The 15,781-nt window shown below is 41.5% G+C and overlaps 1 protein-coding gene across 1 annotated transcript; it reads left to right on the top strand.

The window, feature by feature from the left end:
* The first annotated feature begins 11,668 nt into the window (after nt 1-11,668).
* Nucleotides 11,669-13,237, top strand: id3 (inhibitor of DNA binding 3). Its single transcript, XM_037695501.1, has 3 exons — nt 11,669-12,053; nt 12,209-12,281; nt 12,585-13,237. The coding sequence occupies exons 1-2, from the start codon at nt 11,781-11,783 to the stop codon at nt 12,260-12,262; spliced, it is 327 nt and encodes a 108-aa protein (XP_037551429.1). The 5' UTR covers nt 11,669-11,780; the 3' UTR covers nt 12,263-12,281; nt 12,585-13,237.
* The last annotated feature ends 2,544 nt before the right edge of the window (nt 13,238-15,781 follow it).

Here is a 15,781-nt window from a genome sequence, read left to right as displayed (position 1 = left end):
GTTGCTAAATTCGAGGGTGTACTTAAAAATGTTCAGGAAAAAGCTTCAAAACAGCCAGTCTTGAATAAATCTGCTGTCTGGGCCTGGTGTTTTAGAAACAGAGCTGAAAGGTCACCTGAATATTTGATATTTCATATCTAATTTGTTGAGTTTAGAGATTATACTCTTTAATTATTCCTCCATGAGTTTGACATTATCCTCTGAGCGGTCACAACGTGACTTTTTAATGAACCCATCTCATTTCATTGGGTCAGCAGTTAGAAAAATCACCCGAAATTCACAGATGTGCCAATGTGACAGGCCGCAGTGTGTGTGTGTGTGTGTGTGTGTGTGTGTGTGTGTGTGTGTGTGTGTGTGTGTGTGTGTGTGTGTGCAGGGGTGGGAGGTCACAGGGATGTTCTTGACTGTGTCATCTCCAGCAGCTGTTTCCCTCAAAACCCTGCCTCGCCCGCTCCTCCCCCTCCCACTCCATCGTCTCACAATGAAGTCGATACAAAGGCACAGGAAGTGCCTCCCGTTAGCTGGGGCCCAATCAAAGCCATCATTATTCCTGTGTCAGAATTTTTACAGGAAATAGCTTCTCAGAAAATATGCCAGCTGTGCAGGGAGTGTGGGATTATTGTCTCATAGGGCTCGTCTGTTTTTGCTTCTTTATTTTATTCCATTATCTGTCAGTCAACGCAAACAAAAGGACACGGCTCGTCGTAACCACGTGCACGACACACTGTCACCGCTGTGCGCTCACTAGGCCAACCAGGCGCTGTGTTCTGTGTGCTGTCGGCTGTGAGAAGGGCTTTCCTCCTTCGATTGTGTTTTCAAATCTCTCCGAGCGAGGCCGAAATCTGAGAGCGCGCAGATGTAATCCACGATCACACACAAAGCTCGTGAAGCCACATCTGTAAGAACACTGCTCGGATTACAGCATAAACGGTGCGTTCAGGTGAAGCCTAACGTTTGCCAGATGCTGCGGTTAAGTCACGGTGAGGTTAGCCCAACACTGGGTGTTGTTGTTGGTCGGGGAGGTTGGATTCATCCGCCTCCCTAACAAGAGGGGCTGCACATCTGGCGTGAAATGGAAAGCTTTCTGTTAAACAATTATGACTGATTGTACAGGTTTTTGTTTGCTTTGCTCCGTATGGTGATGATTTAAATGCCACACTTTGTAATCATGAGATCAGTTTGTCTTTGGGCTGAAAACAAAAGGTAGCCCCCGCGGTTTCTCTAATCTTCGGTTTGTTTTCTGTAATCTCGCCGAGGCCTCGCTGTCGTCTGGAGGCCAATAATTAACTCACTCAGCACGTTGACACAGGTGAGCTCCACTCAAGCTGTTAAACAGTCATTATAAGGCTGTTGTGATGTGAATGTGCACACGCACACACACACACACACACACTGCATCAAACTTTATCATAGCTTGTGTGTCACGTTAGGCCCAATCCTCTTCGGTTACAAAGTGCCACTGTTCTGTTTTAAAACTGATTAGATCATCTGTTGGAGCTACATGAAAAAGATTCAACACCTTTTTTTGAATACAATGCAGAGATGTGGACCCCCCCCAAAAAAAATAAAATAAACTGGGCTTTGTGGAGTCTCTTGTTTTGACCCGAGGAGCTGCCTGGCGTCCTTCACAGAACAGCTTATCCGCCGTGTTTGAAGTGTTCGTCCTTATCGGTGAGTTCTGCGTTGAGGTCATGCGCCTGACCCTGCGGTCTGTATGAAATACCTTCACCGTGCAGCTACACCCCCCCCCCCTTTTTTTTTTCACAACTGAAAGGTTTACCTATAAACTGTGGTAGTTTTCAGACGCACAGCTTTCAGATTCATGAAAAGGATGGCAAATGACAAAGTTTCCTGCCTCTCGGGGTTTGGAATGGCGTAGGTCAGGGATGTCCAAAGTGTGGCCCGAGGGCCATTTGCGGCCCTTGGGGTGATTTTGTGCGGCTCACGACTGCAATTAAAGAATGGTATAATTTTGACCCACCGGCTTAAGAGGTTTTTGCAGATGAAGACCTTCTTTAGATTTAATGGTGATGTTTTTTAAATATAATTTTTTAGGTTTAACAACAAAACAGATTAAAATAATCTCATAATGAGCAATATTAAGTACAATACAAATATTTAGCTAATTAATCCCTTTATCCTACAACAAACCTTCACTGACTTCTACCAAAAAACAGAATTTTGGATAATAATTCATAAAACTTGGCTAAATATAACAAGTGTTTTCAAAGAAAATAATTTTAGTTGATTTAATTTTCGATGGGGAGAAATTTGACATTTAAAAAAATATAAAGTGGTATCATCGACATACAAGTTGATCCACTTTATCAGTGTCCCTTCAAGCCTGTCATGAATCTGTTTTAGCGACCGCCATCTGAACTGTTTTTCAGAACTTCGATGACCATTTTGGGCCATTCATGGTCCAAACGGGTGTTTGAAGCTTCACCCCCTTTTTTTTAAAGAAGAGTTACTCGTTTTAGGCTTTTGTCTCTGAAAATAAACAAAAATGAACTTTCCAAGCACAAGAAAACAAAAAATAGACCCCCCCCCACCCCCCCACACAACAAAATCACAAAAACTAATAAAAAAAAAAAAAAAAATTAATGTTTATGAGGCTCCTATGTTATGGATTTACAATAATTTAAACTAAACTTTTAACATTTCTTCAAAATATTATGCAAGTTGTTGAGAGTTTAAAAACGAGGAGGGAAAAAAAAAAATCATGCTTAAAAAAGATATTTTCTTATTAAAAAATTTCTGGCCCACGAGTCCTTTCATCTGGACAGTTCTGGCCCACGTATGAAAACGTTTGGACACCATGGTGTAGGTGTTTCCAGAGCAGGTACCGTAAGTGTCGTGTGGTTGTAGAAACGGAAAATAGCTGCAACTTAAAAAATGCAGGTAGCTGTACGGGTGTCTTTCTGCAAAATGAGACGTGATCCGAACAAAAGACTTTAGTTTAGAATGAAGGCTTCTAAAACACTAAAAACTGCTCATGATTCAATTAACATGAAGCAAAAACAGCTGCTTTACATGTGTGAGGATCGGTGTGTGTTGCTTGTCACCCCTGTTTTTCCGGCTCTTACACACCTGTCTTCTAATCACCCCAGGTGTCCTTCATTGTCAATCACAGGTGTTCGTCCTCGTCTCATTGTCTGTGGATTGTTCTCTTTGGCGTCATGTTCATTGTGTCACCTTCTCATATAAACGTAAGTTTTGCTGTCATGTCAGCTGTTGTGTTGCATTGTTTAAATAAATGATATTTTCTTTATTACGAGTTCTCCAAGTTCTGCCTGTATTTGGGTTCAAATAAGACACCGATCATGATGACGTTCATTTTATTGGGCGGTGCACCCATCAATAAACAATGAATTATGCAGACTTGTTGCTGAATGTCAAACATAGCACGTTGTTAAATAAAGCTGTTGGTTTTTCCTCCCAGAAATATTATTTTATAATTTAAAACAATGGCCTAACACTTTAAAAGCAACTGTCAGGATATTTGAATATATATATATTTTTTTACCCCAATGTGAATAAAAATAACAATTTATTTTTACCCTTTTAAAAATCTGTTGCAAAAAATATTAATAATAAAACGATGCTTTGAGATGTTAGAAATCTGAAATTGCACACCTTTAAAATATTATAACAAGTCAAGGGAATGAGCCAACACTTAAATATTTCTTATTTTTTAATTTTCTCACACTTGTTTACCTTCCTGTTTTGCAGTCTTAGTTTTGCATGCTTTGTGCTATTTTAGTCATAAATATATACAAAATTTCAGCTCATTCAGGAGATTTGCTACTTTAGCTTTATGGTAGCATTTTGCAGCTTTTGGCTTTTCAAGGTCAAGGTTCTTTATTGTCATTCACATCACATGTGGTACATGTGGTGGAACTAAATTGTGTACACAGGGTCCCAGTTACATCCATCAAATGTATAAATTGTAAAGAAAAACAGTAATAAGATCTAAGATATGAACTAAGAAAAATTTTAAATAAATATACGTTAAGCAGTAGTAGTATAAAAACAATACGCCGAACAGCAGCACGAACATGAATCTGTGTGAGCAGATGAGGACGAATGAACACAGCAGCATGAAATAAATCAGCAGCATAAGATCAGCAGCATGGATAATCAGCAGCACATATCAACAATCAAGTGGCATTACAGTGATTAAAAAAATTAAATAAAATTCACTGTGATAGTCCTAATTAAGGATTCAGGGATTTTAGCTAGTTTTATGCTATAGTTAGCTTTTGCTTAACATTTTACAAATTTTAGCTTTTTGCTAGTGTTTTGTGAATGAAATAGCATTTAGATTTTTTTTTAGCATTTAGCTATTATTTTTGTTTGTTTGTTTGTTTTTAAACTAGCGAACTGATTCTTTTAGCTTTAACAGCTTAATCTGAGCTTTTCCTATTTTAGCAAAGTTATCTGATTTAGCAATTTTCAGCAAAGTTATTCAGCATTCACAACATTTTTTCAGGAAAAATTAAATATTTCTAGTTTTATGTTAAAAATTCAAGTGAGCGCTCGGTGGAAATTGACGCTGTTATTTTGAAATTTGTTCCCAATTACAGTTTTAACTACAGTAAATTATCAGAACGTGCTTTATGCAATGATTATGATTTAGCCAAAGATCCAGCTCACCTGGAGAACCTGCAGAGGATTATTGGATCACGCAGCTCCCCGGCTGTTTCCGGTACATGTCAGGATTCTGTTTCTTTTCATATAAAACTAATTCTGTGCATGTGCTTCTTGCTTTTGTCGTAAAATTAAAGCGCTTTTGATGATTTTGTGTTTGTGAAAACTTTCTGCCATTTTCCTCTTTTGACCATCTTTGGGGAACGGAAAGATCATTTTTAGACGGTGAGTGGCACTGGATGTCCACTTTGGTCAGACTCTTAACTCGGTGGATATTTTCAGTAATTACAGAGCGAGCAGGGAATGTTCACAGGAAGTGTCCAAAATACAACACGCGCAGGCCAAACATGGCTAAACAGATAGAAGCCTTTCCTGCTAGCTTGATTGTCTTTAGGAGTGGCTCATGCTTGTGTCACTTTGATTTTAACGAATAATAGCGCTTGTTTTAAAGCAATTTATTTTTATTTCTAGGCAAGGAACAACAGCTGAGGTCGGAAAAGGTCACAGAGTGGGAGGATCGTCTCTCAAACTCTGAATCTATTTAAAATTGCTCACGAGTTTAAAAAAATCTCTCACAATAAACCAAACTATTATAACCTAGGTGATGTTTCTGCGATTGCTTCACACACACGGTGGAAATATGTTCAAGCCCAAACATGAAGGTTCTGCCAGATGGCAGAGTGTCCATGATGCTGTTCTCACAGCCTCCTGATTAAAGCTGCTCTGAAGTCAAATATGTTCATTCAATGGGTGGGTACAGAAAACTGCAAGAGCATAGCAACCGCTGCAGATGGAGAAGCCAAACCAAATACTGAAATAAAAGCAAAATAAAAAAATGCACACAGGCCAAAGTATGTTGCATTAGTTTTGTTGCAGAAATCAACAGAAGAAGGAGAAAAGTAATAATAAAGAGAAACAGAATACTGTGTACATTTTCAATGTATGGAGCTCTGTAGTAAAAGAGATTTTAATCAGGTCACAGGAGGTCCAAACTTCTGCCCCCTCCGTCTGGAAGGAGGGGGGTGGGCTCCACCGGGGCTGACCAAGACGTACACCCCTGACCCAGATTAAGAAAGGCTAAGTGGAGGAGTGGGGGACACATCAGCTGTGCATCACGTCTCGGTCTGCACCGTTTCAGCTCATTAGTGACACCAGGAGCAGAGAAGGCAGGCAGAAGTGTGTGTGTTGGTGTGTCTGTGTGTGTTGGGGGGTGGAGGGCAGGATGAAGACTACGTCAGTGACAGACGGAGAAAGTCACTAGATCTCTGACTTGACCTAGAAATGGATGACACACACACACACACACACAGGTGCACTGATACTCACCAGGGAGTGAACAGTGTGTGTCTGTGACCAGCTGATCCCCTGCAGCAGCCACCACCGTCTGACCCTCGTCTTCCTTTCCCTCAATTCCACTTTTAATCATCCACAATCTGAGAGTCACCTTCTTCTGACGCACTCGAGTCGGCCCATCAGGCGGTTTCCTCCCTGGTTATCTCCCCAGCTGTGCTCTTCACTGAACTCTGATCACTGATTCAGCGTCCACAGGACTGTTTTTCTGTTTTCTTATTTTTCTACATGTATTTTCGTGATCTAACTACTTCGGCATATTTGTGCTGTTTTAGCCTTTTGTATAGCAAAAAGTTCGGCTCATTTAGACGGTGGCTGCTGTGGCTTCTATATTTTTCTAAATATGTATTGCCTTTATTTAAAATTTATTTCCCCCATAAAATATATTGAAATAAATTCCTTCAAAACGTTCTCTTTGAAATTTACCCCAGCAAGCTTGTTTTTTTGGTCTTTCTACTTTTAGCCAACTTTTACTGCTTTTAGGTAGCCTTTTGCTACTTTATATATTTTCTGGCTACTTTAGCCTTTAGCCTGTTCCTTTTAGCTTCAACACTTCATTTTCAGGGTCTTCAGCACTGAGCATTCGCACAGCAAGTACACAGAAAATGCAATTTCTCTACTTTCATGTTTGCATCTCTCCATCTCAAACCCCACAATTCACGTCTCCCCTTTAGAAAACATGTATTTCACTTCTACCTCACTTTTTTGTTTATTGTTTTACTTTTCTTTAAGTTACACCAAAGTTATTTCACCCCCGACGCACTGCTGTACATTCAAAGATCTGGGGTTCAGTTTATTTCCAGTTTCGTTTCCTCCACTGCAGTTTCCAGTCTTCTCCATTTTGCAGTTGAAGACAGTAATATAATCAGCCTTTATGAGTCTGCACTGTGGGATTTTACAAAGCATGGCTGTAAAAAGACACTGATCAGAATCAGAAATAAGTTTTAAGCGAAGTCACCTGAACGCATCTTGATGCAACACAACAAAATTAACCACAATCACGTAAGAGCTTGGAGTTGAACTGTCCTTGAAGGAATAAACACCCACTACTCACTTTTCAACCCACAGGTTCAACTCGTTTTGTGTTGAGAAATGACAGAATTCTAGTCACTTTGGTCAAACCTTTCAAATAAATGTGCACAACATCCTAAGATTTGTCCATCTTGAACTGACTTCTAAAGTTAAATCAGTTGATGTACGTTCAATGATTACTTTCTGAGGGTTTCATTCAAATCTGACCAGTGCTTCATGAGAAATTTTGCTGACAAATATATTATTGCACCCCAACAATGTTCAGTCAGGTCATCTGGATGGTTTATTTTGTTGATGAGATGTTTCATCCTTCATTCTTCAGAGGAGCCACCAAACCAAACAGCTCACTTCCTCTCACTCCTTTGGGCGTTTGTGGGATTCAGTTTGGTTTGGTGGCTCCTCAGACTGAAGAAGTCCTTCAGATGAAACGTCTCAGCAACAAAAGAAACCGTCCAGATGACTGAACATTGTAGATTTATACCTGGATTACTGAGCATGAACTTTATTATCGCCCACCTTTTTACTTTTTGCAGCAAGGACAAACGGCCATCGTGCAGCAGTGAAACGGTGGAAAACATCTTGATGTTGGGTGAAGTCGTGGTTTTTCAGCTACAATCAAACAGACTGTGGGTTCTTTTCACTGTGAAAACAACTATTAACTGTCTCTGTGCTGTCTGCAGCCACTCCTTTATTTTGTCTTTTTTTTTTTTAAGCTTGAGTTTTGAAAGCACAAAAATTGTTCAGCAGCTTTTCTTTTTTATTGATGATCTAAATATTTTCATGTCTTCTTGGCAATGTGTTGGGCACACGATTTAAAAAACGCTGCCGTGTTTCTCCAAAAATGTCTATTTGTTGATCCAAAAATGAAATTCAAATTACGAAGCCGCTTGAGAGGAACGATGGGGAAAGGTGTTGTGACTAATCAGATCACGCTATACGCCGACCGGCTCCGACAGCAGCCACCAAGTCTGGCCTTGCTTACTCAAAGCCAGATGTTTATCCTCGTTGGACGGCCGCAGCGTAAACTATCTGTTCCAGTAAGTTGATGAAAACGACAAAACAATGGTGTGACCAACACCTGGCAGCCTCCCCTTCTGGCCTAGTCGCATAGATTCAGATTGTTTTGCTCCGAAGTGGCGGCCGTGGGCTTTATGGCCTTCTGGGGGTTGAGTTGGACCTGACGTACGACTCCTTCGCCTGATTTCAGTCCTGCACGAAGAAAGAGAGAGAGCTATAAAATCTTTACAGTCAAGGACATGGACGGGGCCACCTGACAGCATGACTGTCAACAGAGCAGTTCCCACTGAGGCAGAGTGAGGCTGTTGTCTTCTTCTGAAATGGTTCAGTAAAAGGCGACTGGACTTCTTGTCTTGATCCATTGTTTAAAACTTTGCCATTAACTATTGGAGTCATGTCTGTCTGTTGGTTAGCAAAATATTCACACATGTCGAACTCAAGGCCCGGGGGCCAAATATGGCCCATGTTTACATCTTATCTGGCCCCCAAGATAATCATTTCATTTTATTGCTTCTCATTTTACTTAAAAACTGAGCATATTTAATTTAGAGCAGACTTGTCATGACAGCTGGCCAACTTTGAAGCCCCCCAAAAAAGTTTGAATTTTTCTACAATCTTTGATTTTGATGCGGAAAGAGCAACAGAGAACGTCTAACTTGTGTGGAGGAACCTACAGCCAAAGATGTCTGGAATCATGGCGTTAACGTACTGACTGAAACTGACCCTTGGTTTGAAATTGTAAATTCGGGCCCCTTTTGTAACGGAGTTTGCCACCTCTGATGGATTTAATAAAAAAAAAAATCAAAAATAATCACTGGCTGTACGTCAACAAGTGAATACATATACTCGAGAGGTGTATAACGTAACAGTGCTTGTGTACAGATGGTTGCTCACGAGCTGATTCCAACAACAGAATAGGTGTCCTCTCATCTGAAGAATGCCAGCCAGTTTGTCGTGCGCAGGCTTAAACAAGAGACTCTAAGACTGCCAACAAACGGGCGATACAGAACAACAATGTGCAGAAAATGTCATGTCACTGCCTGGGTCACGAGGGACAAAAAGCCCGGGATCTGTGGGCTGTTCAAAGCTGACAGAGAAGACTGAGTCGTCTGTGATGAAGGACAGAGAGAAAACACTGAGCGGAGGAGGAGGAGGAGGAATCCTTCATGACACATCAAGATAAAGAATTAAGTTTCACTGTATTGCTGCTTAATTATGCCCCCTGCACTTGTGGATGAAAAAGATCGTGCTCTGTCTCCACATGACAGCTCAGCCCTCACAGGTTGATGCTCATAACTCAGCGCTGTAGTAGAAGGAGACACGTTGTTTATGTTGAAACAAGGTGTTTGAGGCATAAAAATGAGAGGAGGGGTGAGGTGGTGACCTGATCAGCAGCTGTGGAAACACTTTTATTCATATGAGCTCATATTCAAGATCGTATGTAGCAAAATAGCATTTTTTCCTCTCCTTTGAAGTAAATAAAAAAAAACAATGGATTGAGATTTAATTGAGAGAGAAGAAGAAGAGGAGTAGAGGGGTGCTACTAATTATGCGTGACGATTGTTGATGGCTTGATTGTCTGCGCCCAGCTGCACGGAGGAGCAGGGAGAGGGGGTGGAGGGATGGGGAGGGAGGAGGGGGGGCAGACTCACTGACGCCGGCCTCGGAATTCTCCCATCCATTGAAAGAGAGAGCCGATTGTGTCCGGGGCCTTTCCGACAAGCACCTGATCTTCAGTGCTGCGTGTGTGTGCGCGTGTTGGATGGGGAGGGGGGAGGGGGGACTCTGATATCGCTAAACAAATACAAGAGAAGGAGGGGCGACGGGGGGTTGGTTGCTTTTATTTTTATTTTGCCTCTGAATTTGATTTGCGCAAAGATGGCTCTTAATTGTCCACTTAAATCTTATTTCCAGTGTGCTGAAGCTTATTTTACTAACCCCCCCTTCTTAGATCTGGGAAATCAGGAGCAATATTCCCCCCCTCCCTTCTGCTTGACATATTTCAGAGAGCTATTTGAGGTCAAAGTTTTGTTTGGATACACTCGCATAATTCGTCTTTAAAACAGCGCCGGATCGAAGTCCTGTCTCACGGTTCAATATTATGGTTTGCTCTAAAGTGAGTTCGTTGAGTGACTTGTCACACAGGGTCAGCGGTCGGGGTGGGAGGTGGTGGAGGGTTTTGGGCAGATGTGGCTCCAACATCTGTTAAACCTCTAGGGGATATCTGCTGCCGTGCGTATTTACGCACATAGGCGGACAAAGGATGAGAATGTTGCGCTTTTACGCAACTGGAACATCACCTACATTGTTTTTCTGGGGCTTTTGTGAGGCGATGCAATAACCAGGAGACTGTTCTGCAATTAAAACATTACACAATAAAAGGAAGAGTTCATACTGTACCTCATGTTTCTGCAGGCTACCATTTTGGCACGCGCATTCCTTTGAGCAAAATGTGTGCTTCTGCATGTTTGGGGTTTTGCCTCGACATAGTTTACTCTTTTTATTATATTCGAGTGCCGCTTTATTTTTTATTTTTTTTATGAAAGTATAAATGCATCTGCAGACTTTAGAAAAAAAAAAAGTCTAAAATGATCAATATGAGTGACAGCTCCGGCCAGCCAATCGTATCTCCGAGCGCCTCTTCTTCTCTCCACTCCGCTGGTTTCACCCGAGGGGAGGAGGGAGGCGGGGAGTGCGGGCGGTCTGCCAAGGAGGGGAGTGCGCGTCGGGGTGAATGGATGACGTCGGGAGGCTGGCGCCAGCATGTCTGGGACTGGCGCGTTAGATCAACACAGCTGGGCCGGGATAGGACACACAGCTGGCTCTGGCCTGCATTCCTCCACAAAACAGGATTGTGAGAAAAGAGGAAAATAAGTCCCAAATAGGAGCAGAACGGGACGTGCTTTGATGTAAAGTGAAAGGGAGCAGCATTTAAGATTGGTTCAGATCAAATGTAACTTTTTTGGGACAGTTTAACAACAGGGGATATTCTGTCTGACAGTTTGGGCTCATTATGCTGAAGAATAAGACATATGTGGCAACTAAATGTTCACTAAGGAGGCGTAGCATTTCACCATAAGTGGAGTCACTGTTTCTCAGGTGACTGCTTACTCAATAACATCACATGATTGCTGTAGATATAGCTGTTTACGTCTTTTTACCTATATTGCACAAGTGTTTGTCTAAAAACGCTATTATTTAATCAATTTTTTTTTTTTTTTTTGTAAAAATGTCTCCAATTATTACAACAATCGAACAAAATAAGTGTGTTCAAGGACTTGCCAGCTTATTTAACAGAAACACAACAAATTAGCCCTTTTATGCTTGCTGTTGCTGCAAGTTTAAAAGTAAATTTAATCATCTTTCACTGTGGAGTTAAAGGCTTCTTAACTTTGGAAACTTTATCTATTTTAAACAAATAGAGCCACCTGAAAAAGATAACAAACTGACTGACAATCGCCTCCAGTGGTTCTCATCCTGATTTCCTCATTCTTCCAGCAGCGAACATCAGCCAATGAGAAAGCGCTTGCTTTTTGGCATTAGCCAATCAGAAGATGATGCGAAAAGGGGGCGTGTCCGAACGTCTACTGTGTATAAAAGCTGTACCTTGCTGTCAGAACTGCTCAGACCTGCAACCAGGATAAGTAACTAACCAACCAACCAGTGGTGGAAAGTACCCTGCCTGCCCTGAAGCATCCAGCTGTTTTTATTTTTATTATTTCTTCCTCATCATGAAAGCCATCAGTCCCGTCCGCTCTGCCAGGAGCTGCTACAGAGCCGTGTGCTGCGTCTCGGAGCAGAGTCTCGCCATCAACCGGAGTACTAATCCCAAACACTCGTGCGTGGACGAGCCGGTGAGCGCCCTGTGCGACATCAACGACTGCTACTCCAAGCTGAAGGAGCTGGTCCCGAGCATCCCGCAGAACCAGACCGTCAGCCAGGTGGAGATCCTGCAGCACGTCATCGACTACATCTTCGACCTGGAGATGGTTTTATCCATAAAGGTGAGCTGGACGTGGTGCTGCTAACGCTGATAAGTTATTTATGTGCAGCTGGATTATCTGTTTCAATCATGCACATGCTGGAAGGTTGGATGCATTCTGATCATCTCTGGTCCTGATTAGAATTTTCAGCTAAAATATATTTTCTGCTCCTTTAGACTGCTGACATTACTCGAGATTTCCCCAAAGAAGAAGAGCAGCTGTGCCATTAGGATAAAATGGAACATTATGGTATGTATTATCTCTTAAGTTGTATCAAACATGTTAAACATAATATTAAGTCAGAATGACTTAAGAAATACTTATTGTTCAGTCTGTTTAAAAAAGATGCTTTAGTTTAAATGTGGTCTAAAGGAAAGTTTGCTCCACAATATGGTCCTCTACTAGAACAGGCTGTGGAGCAGACTCACTGCTATCTCTGGGGTTAATGAAAGTTTCATGCACGGCGCCAGTCTGTCTGCTCCCCTCTGCAGAGGGGAGGGGAGAGGAGGGGAAAGGTCTGACTTCACTTTTCTTCCTTTCTCCTCCATGCAGGTGCAGGGAAACACATGTCTCCACTTCACTCCGGGCAAGAGGACAAGAGGGGCAGAAAGGGTGGGATAGGTATTTGGAGGAGAAGAAGAGACAGAGGAGGAGGGCTTTAAAGAAAAAGAGTGAGAGAAAAACAAAGCTGTGGACGGTTTCCGAGATGAGCCGGGATCAGCAGCAGTGCACGAAGAACACAAAGACTCATTCTTTGGCTCCTGAACAGACAAATCAACACACCAAAGCAGAAGCCAGGACTGGAAAGTGAAAACGACCAACCGTCTTCCTTGTAAACCTGGGGATTCCTCAAATGTAGAAGTTAAATATGTGTAATGTTTGTTTTTATTTCCCTTTTGTAACGCATTCCAAAAAGAGCCCAACATGAACCTGTCTGAATCACCTCACCTGTTATTCCCCAAGATATATGTTAAAACTAGAGTGTAATACATCTGTACACATGGTGTGAGTCCTTTTGAATGTCTACAGTTTTTTATGGGAGTTTAGTTATAATCCAAACTCTATACTAGAGTTTATTTGAAACGTTTGTAGGGATTGTGTTATTTCTACAGACCACACGTTGTGAGTTTCATAAACTCCTTATTATTAAGGTTTCTTTGTATGTACATTAGGAATAATGATAATAATAAACATGATGTGAAGCAGTTTGGTTGTTGTGGAGTTTTTCTTCTTTTTTTTTTTTTAAGTGAATGAGTTTAGAAGATTTCGTTGACGCTGACATAACTGCCGGTGCTTTGGATGACAATGAAATGCTGATACAACAGGATGTGCTCAGATGAATCTTGAGGTTGGGCGGTTGAAAATCAAACAAAAGGGGAGTTTCCTGTCGGTGCTTCTAATTTTCCATTGAAAGACTAAAAACCAGTTTAAACGATTACATGTTGGAGAAAATGAATGAACCTGGCTCTTTATCAGCTAGAAGTCCTAATTAATAGATGTGACAACACAATGAACAAGGACTTTGCAAGGGAAAGATCATTAAGAACATTTGGTCAGTTTTAAGTTTTGAAACGTGTTTTATCAGGACTGAACATGAATCTGACTGATTTTCCTTTTTAAAAGTTTTACAAAAGTGTAAAAGACTGTAAATGGAAAATATGTGTGCTGAAGTCTTGAACATGACCCACTTCTTGCAACCCACTTACTAAAAGTAGCATTACAGCGCCCTCTAGTGGCACCAGCAACCCCCATGTGAATAATCTGAGCAGTAAAATTGGATACACAGCAGAATTATGTCTTACAATGTTTACATGTTTTATGTAATATCAAAACATTTATGAACTTTGCGTTAATTTAAAGTATTTCTTTCGGTTCCTGCCCTCTGTACAGCTCATGCATGTAAATGAAAGAAAAGCTGACTTCTAATCTGAAACCAATGCAAATAAACCAACAGACAATAATAGTTCATGCTCAGTAATCCAGGTCTAAATCCAACAATGTGCAGTCACGTCAACTGGACGGTTTCTTTTGTTGCTGAGATGTTTCGTCCTTCATCCAAAGGACTTCTTCAGTCCGAGGAGCCACAAACAAACTGGAGTCCCACAAATACCACAATCCCATAGTGAAAAAAATAAAACGACAAAAAACAGTTTGCTGGTGATGAGATGGTTTCTGGGGCCTGCCCTCTCCCCGGGGGTGTAGTCTGCGCGATACGTGGATATACCCACTAGAAAAGCTTAGGAATTTCAGTATAACCACTTAAAAGTGCCCAATGATACATGCCATATCATTAGGCATGTGCCATTGATACTTTAAACAGCACTTAAACACTTCTGTAACAATCTTCCTGTATGCAGCACTTGTTTATTACATTTGCTTATCCAGCAAATTATTGTATAATTCTGTACCTACTACTTAATACTTGAACATGTTTTGTTTTGATACTGTTTTATAAATTCTATAACATGTTTTTACTACAAAGACGACTGTTGTACAAAGTTTGTTGCGCATTTATTCAAATATAAGCATCAGAGAAATTTGGAAATATTCAATATTCTTAAAAATCAAAATAAATTGACAATTACATTGTACTAACCAGTGTACTTTGGTTTCTAAGCACAGTATACCCACTACACAAATGTAGACTACACCACCATGACTGCCCCATCAACTCCTCTGGGGCAGTCATGTTAAATGATAGTGTGGTATTTGGAGGACTCCAGTATGTTTTTGGCTTTTCAGGCTGAAGAAGTCCTTCGGATGAAGGACGAAACATCTCAGAAAAAAAAAAAGAAACCATCCAGATGACCTGACTGAAAATTGTTGCAATGCAAATAAACTTATTTTACTCGAGCAAAAGATGCACGGCACCTGTCTGTTTTACAAACTGAATCTACAGTAGTGTAAACAAATCACTTAATAAACTGTAAAATAAACGTTTGGTTGCTGGTGCCCATGTCCATCTCTGTGTGAAAGGTGGGGTACACCCTGGACAGGTTACAAGTCCATCATAGTGATGGGTTTACTTTAAAGACTGGACTTATGGGAATGGACTGCTGGAGGACACACTGACCACATTTCCCCACTCTGCTGCTGTTTTTCTCTGTACTCCATGTTTGAACCACAAAACAGTTAAATCTGTCTTTTTTGGGGTGGGGGTGGGGGGGGGGAGAAATGTTTAGTCTTTCATCCAAAAGACTTCATCAGTATGACGCCTGCCAACAGGATCCATCCATTATCTTTTACCCACTTCTTCCATTTTGGGTCATGGGGGTCGCCAGTGCCCATGTCCAGCAATCACTGTGCGAGGGGTGGGGGACACCCTGGACAGGTCTCCAGTCCATCACAGGGACACATAGAGACAAACGAGACAAACAACCATTCACTCTCTCACTCTCACCTAGGAATAATTTAGAGTTACCAATCAGCCTAACATGCATGTTTTTGATCTGTGGGAGGAAACCGGAGCACCTGGAGAAAACCCACGCATGCATGGAGAGAACATGCAAACTCCACTGAAAAAGGCCCCTGGACCAGGTTTTGAACCAGGGACCTGCTCGCTGAGAGGCAGCAGCTTTACCAGTTGCGCTGCAGTGCTGCCCCAGAAAACTGCATGGGTTTACACATGGAAACTGGAGGAATTCCACTTCAGACTGGTTTGAAACACGTCAACAAGGTGCTACTCAGTACGACAGATCCTGGTGGCAGGCCTCAGACTGATGAAGTCTTTCGGATGAATGACGAAACGT

The sequence above is a fragment of the Nematolebias whitei genome, chromosome 21 (assembly GCF_014905685.2).
Source record: "Nematolebias whitei isolate Nwh7 chromosome 21, NemWhi1, whole genome shotgun sequence".
Lineage (NCBI taxonomy): Eukaryota > Metazoa > Chordata > Actinopteri > Cyprinodontiformes > Rivulidae > Nematolebias > Nematolebias whitei.
This window is presented reverse-complemented; position numbering and strand designations above follow the sequence as displayed.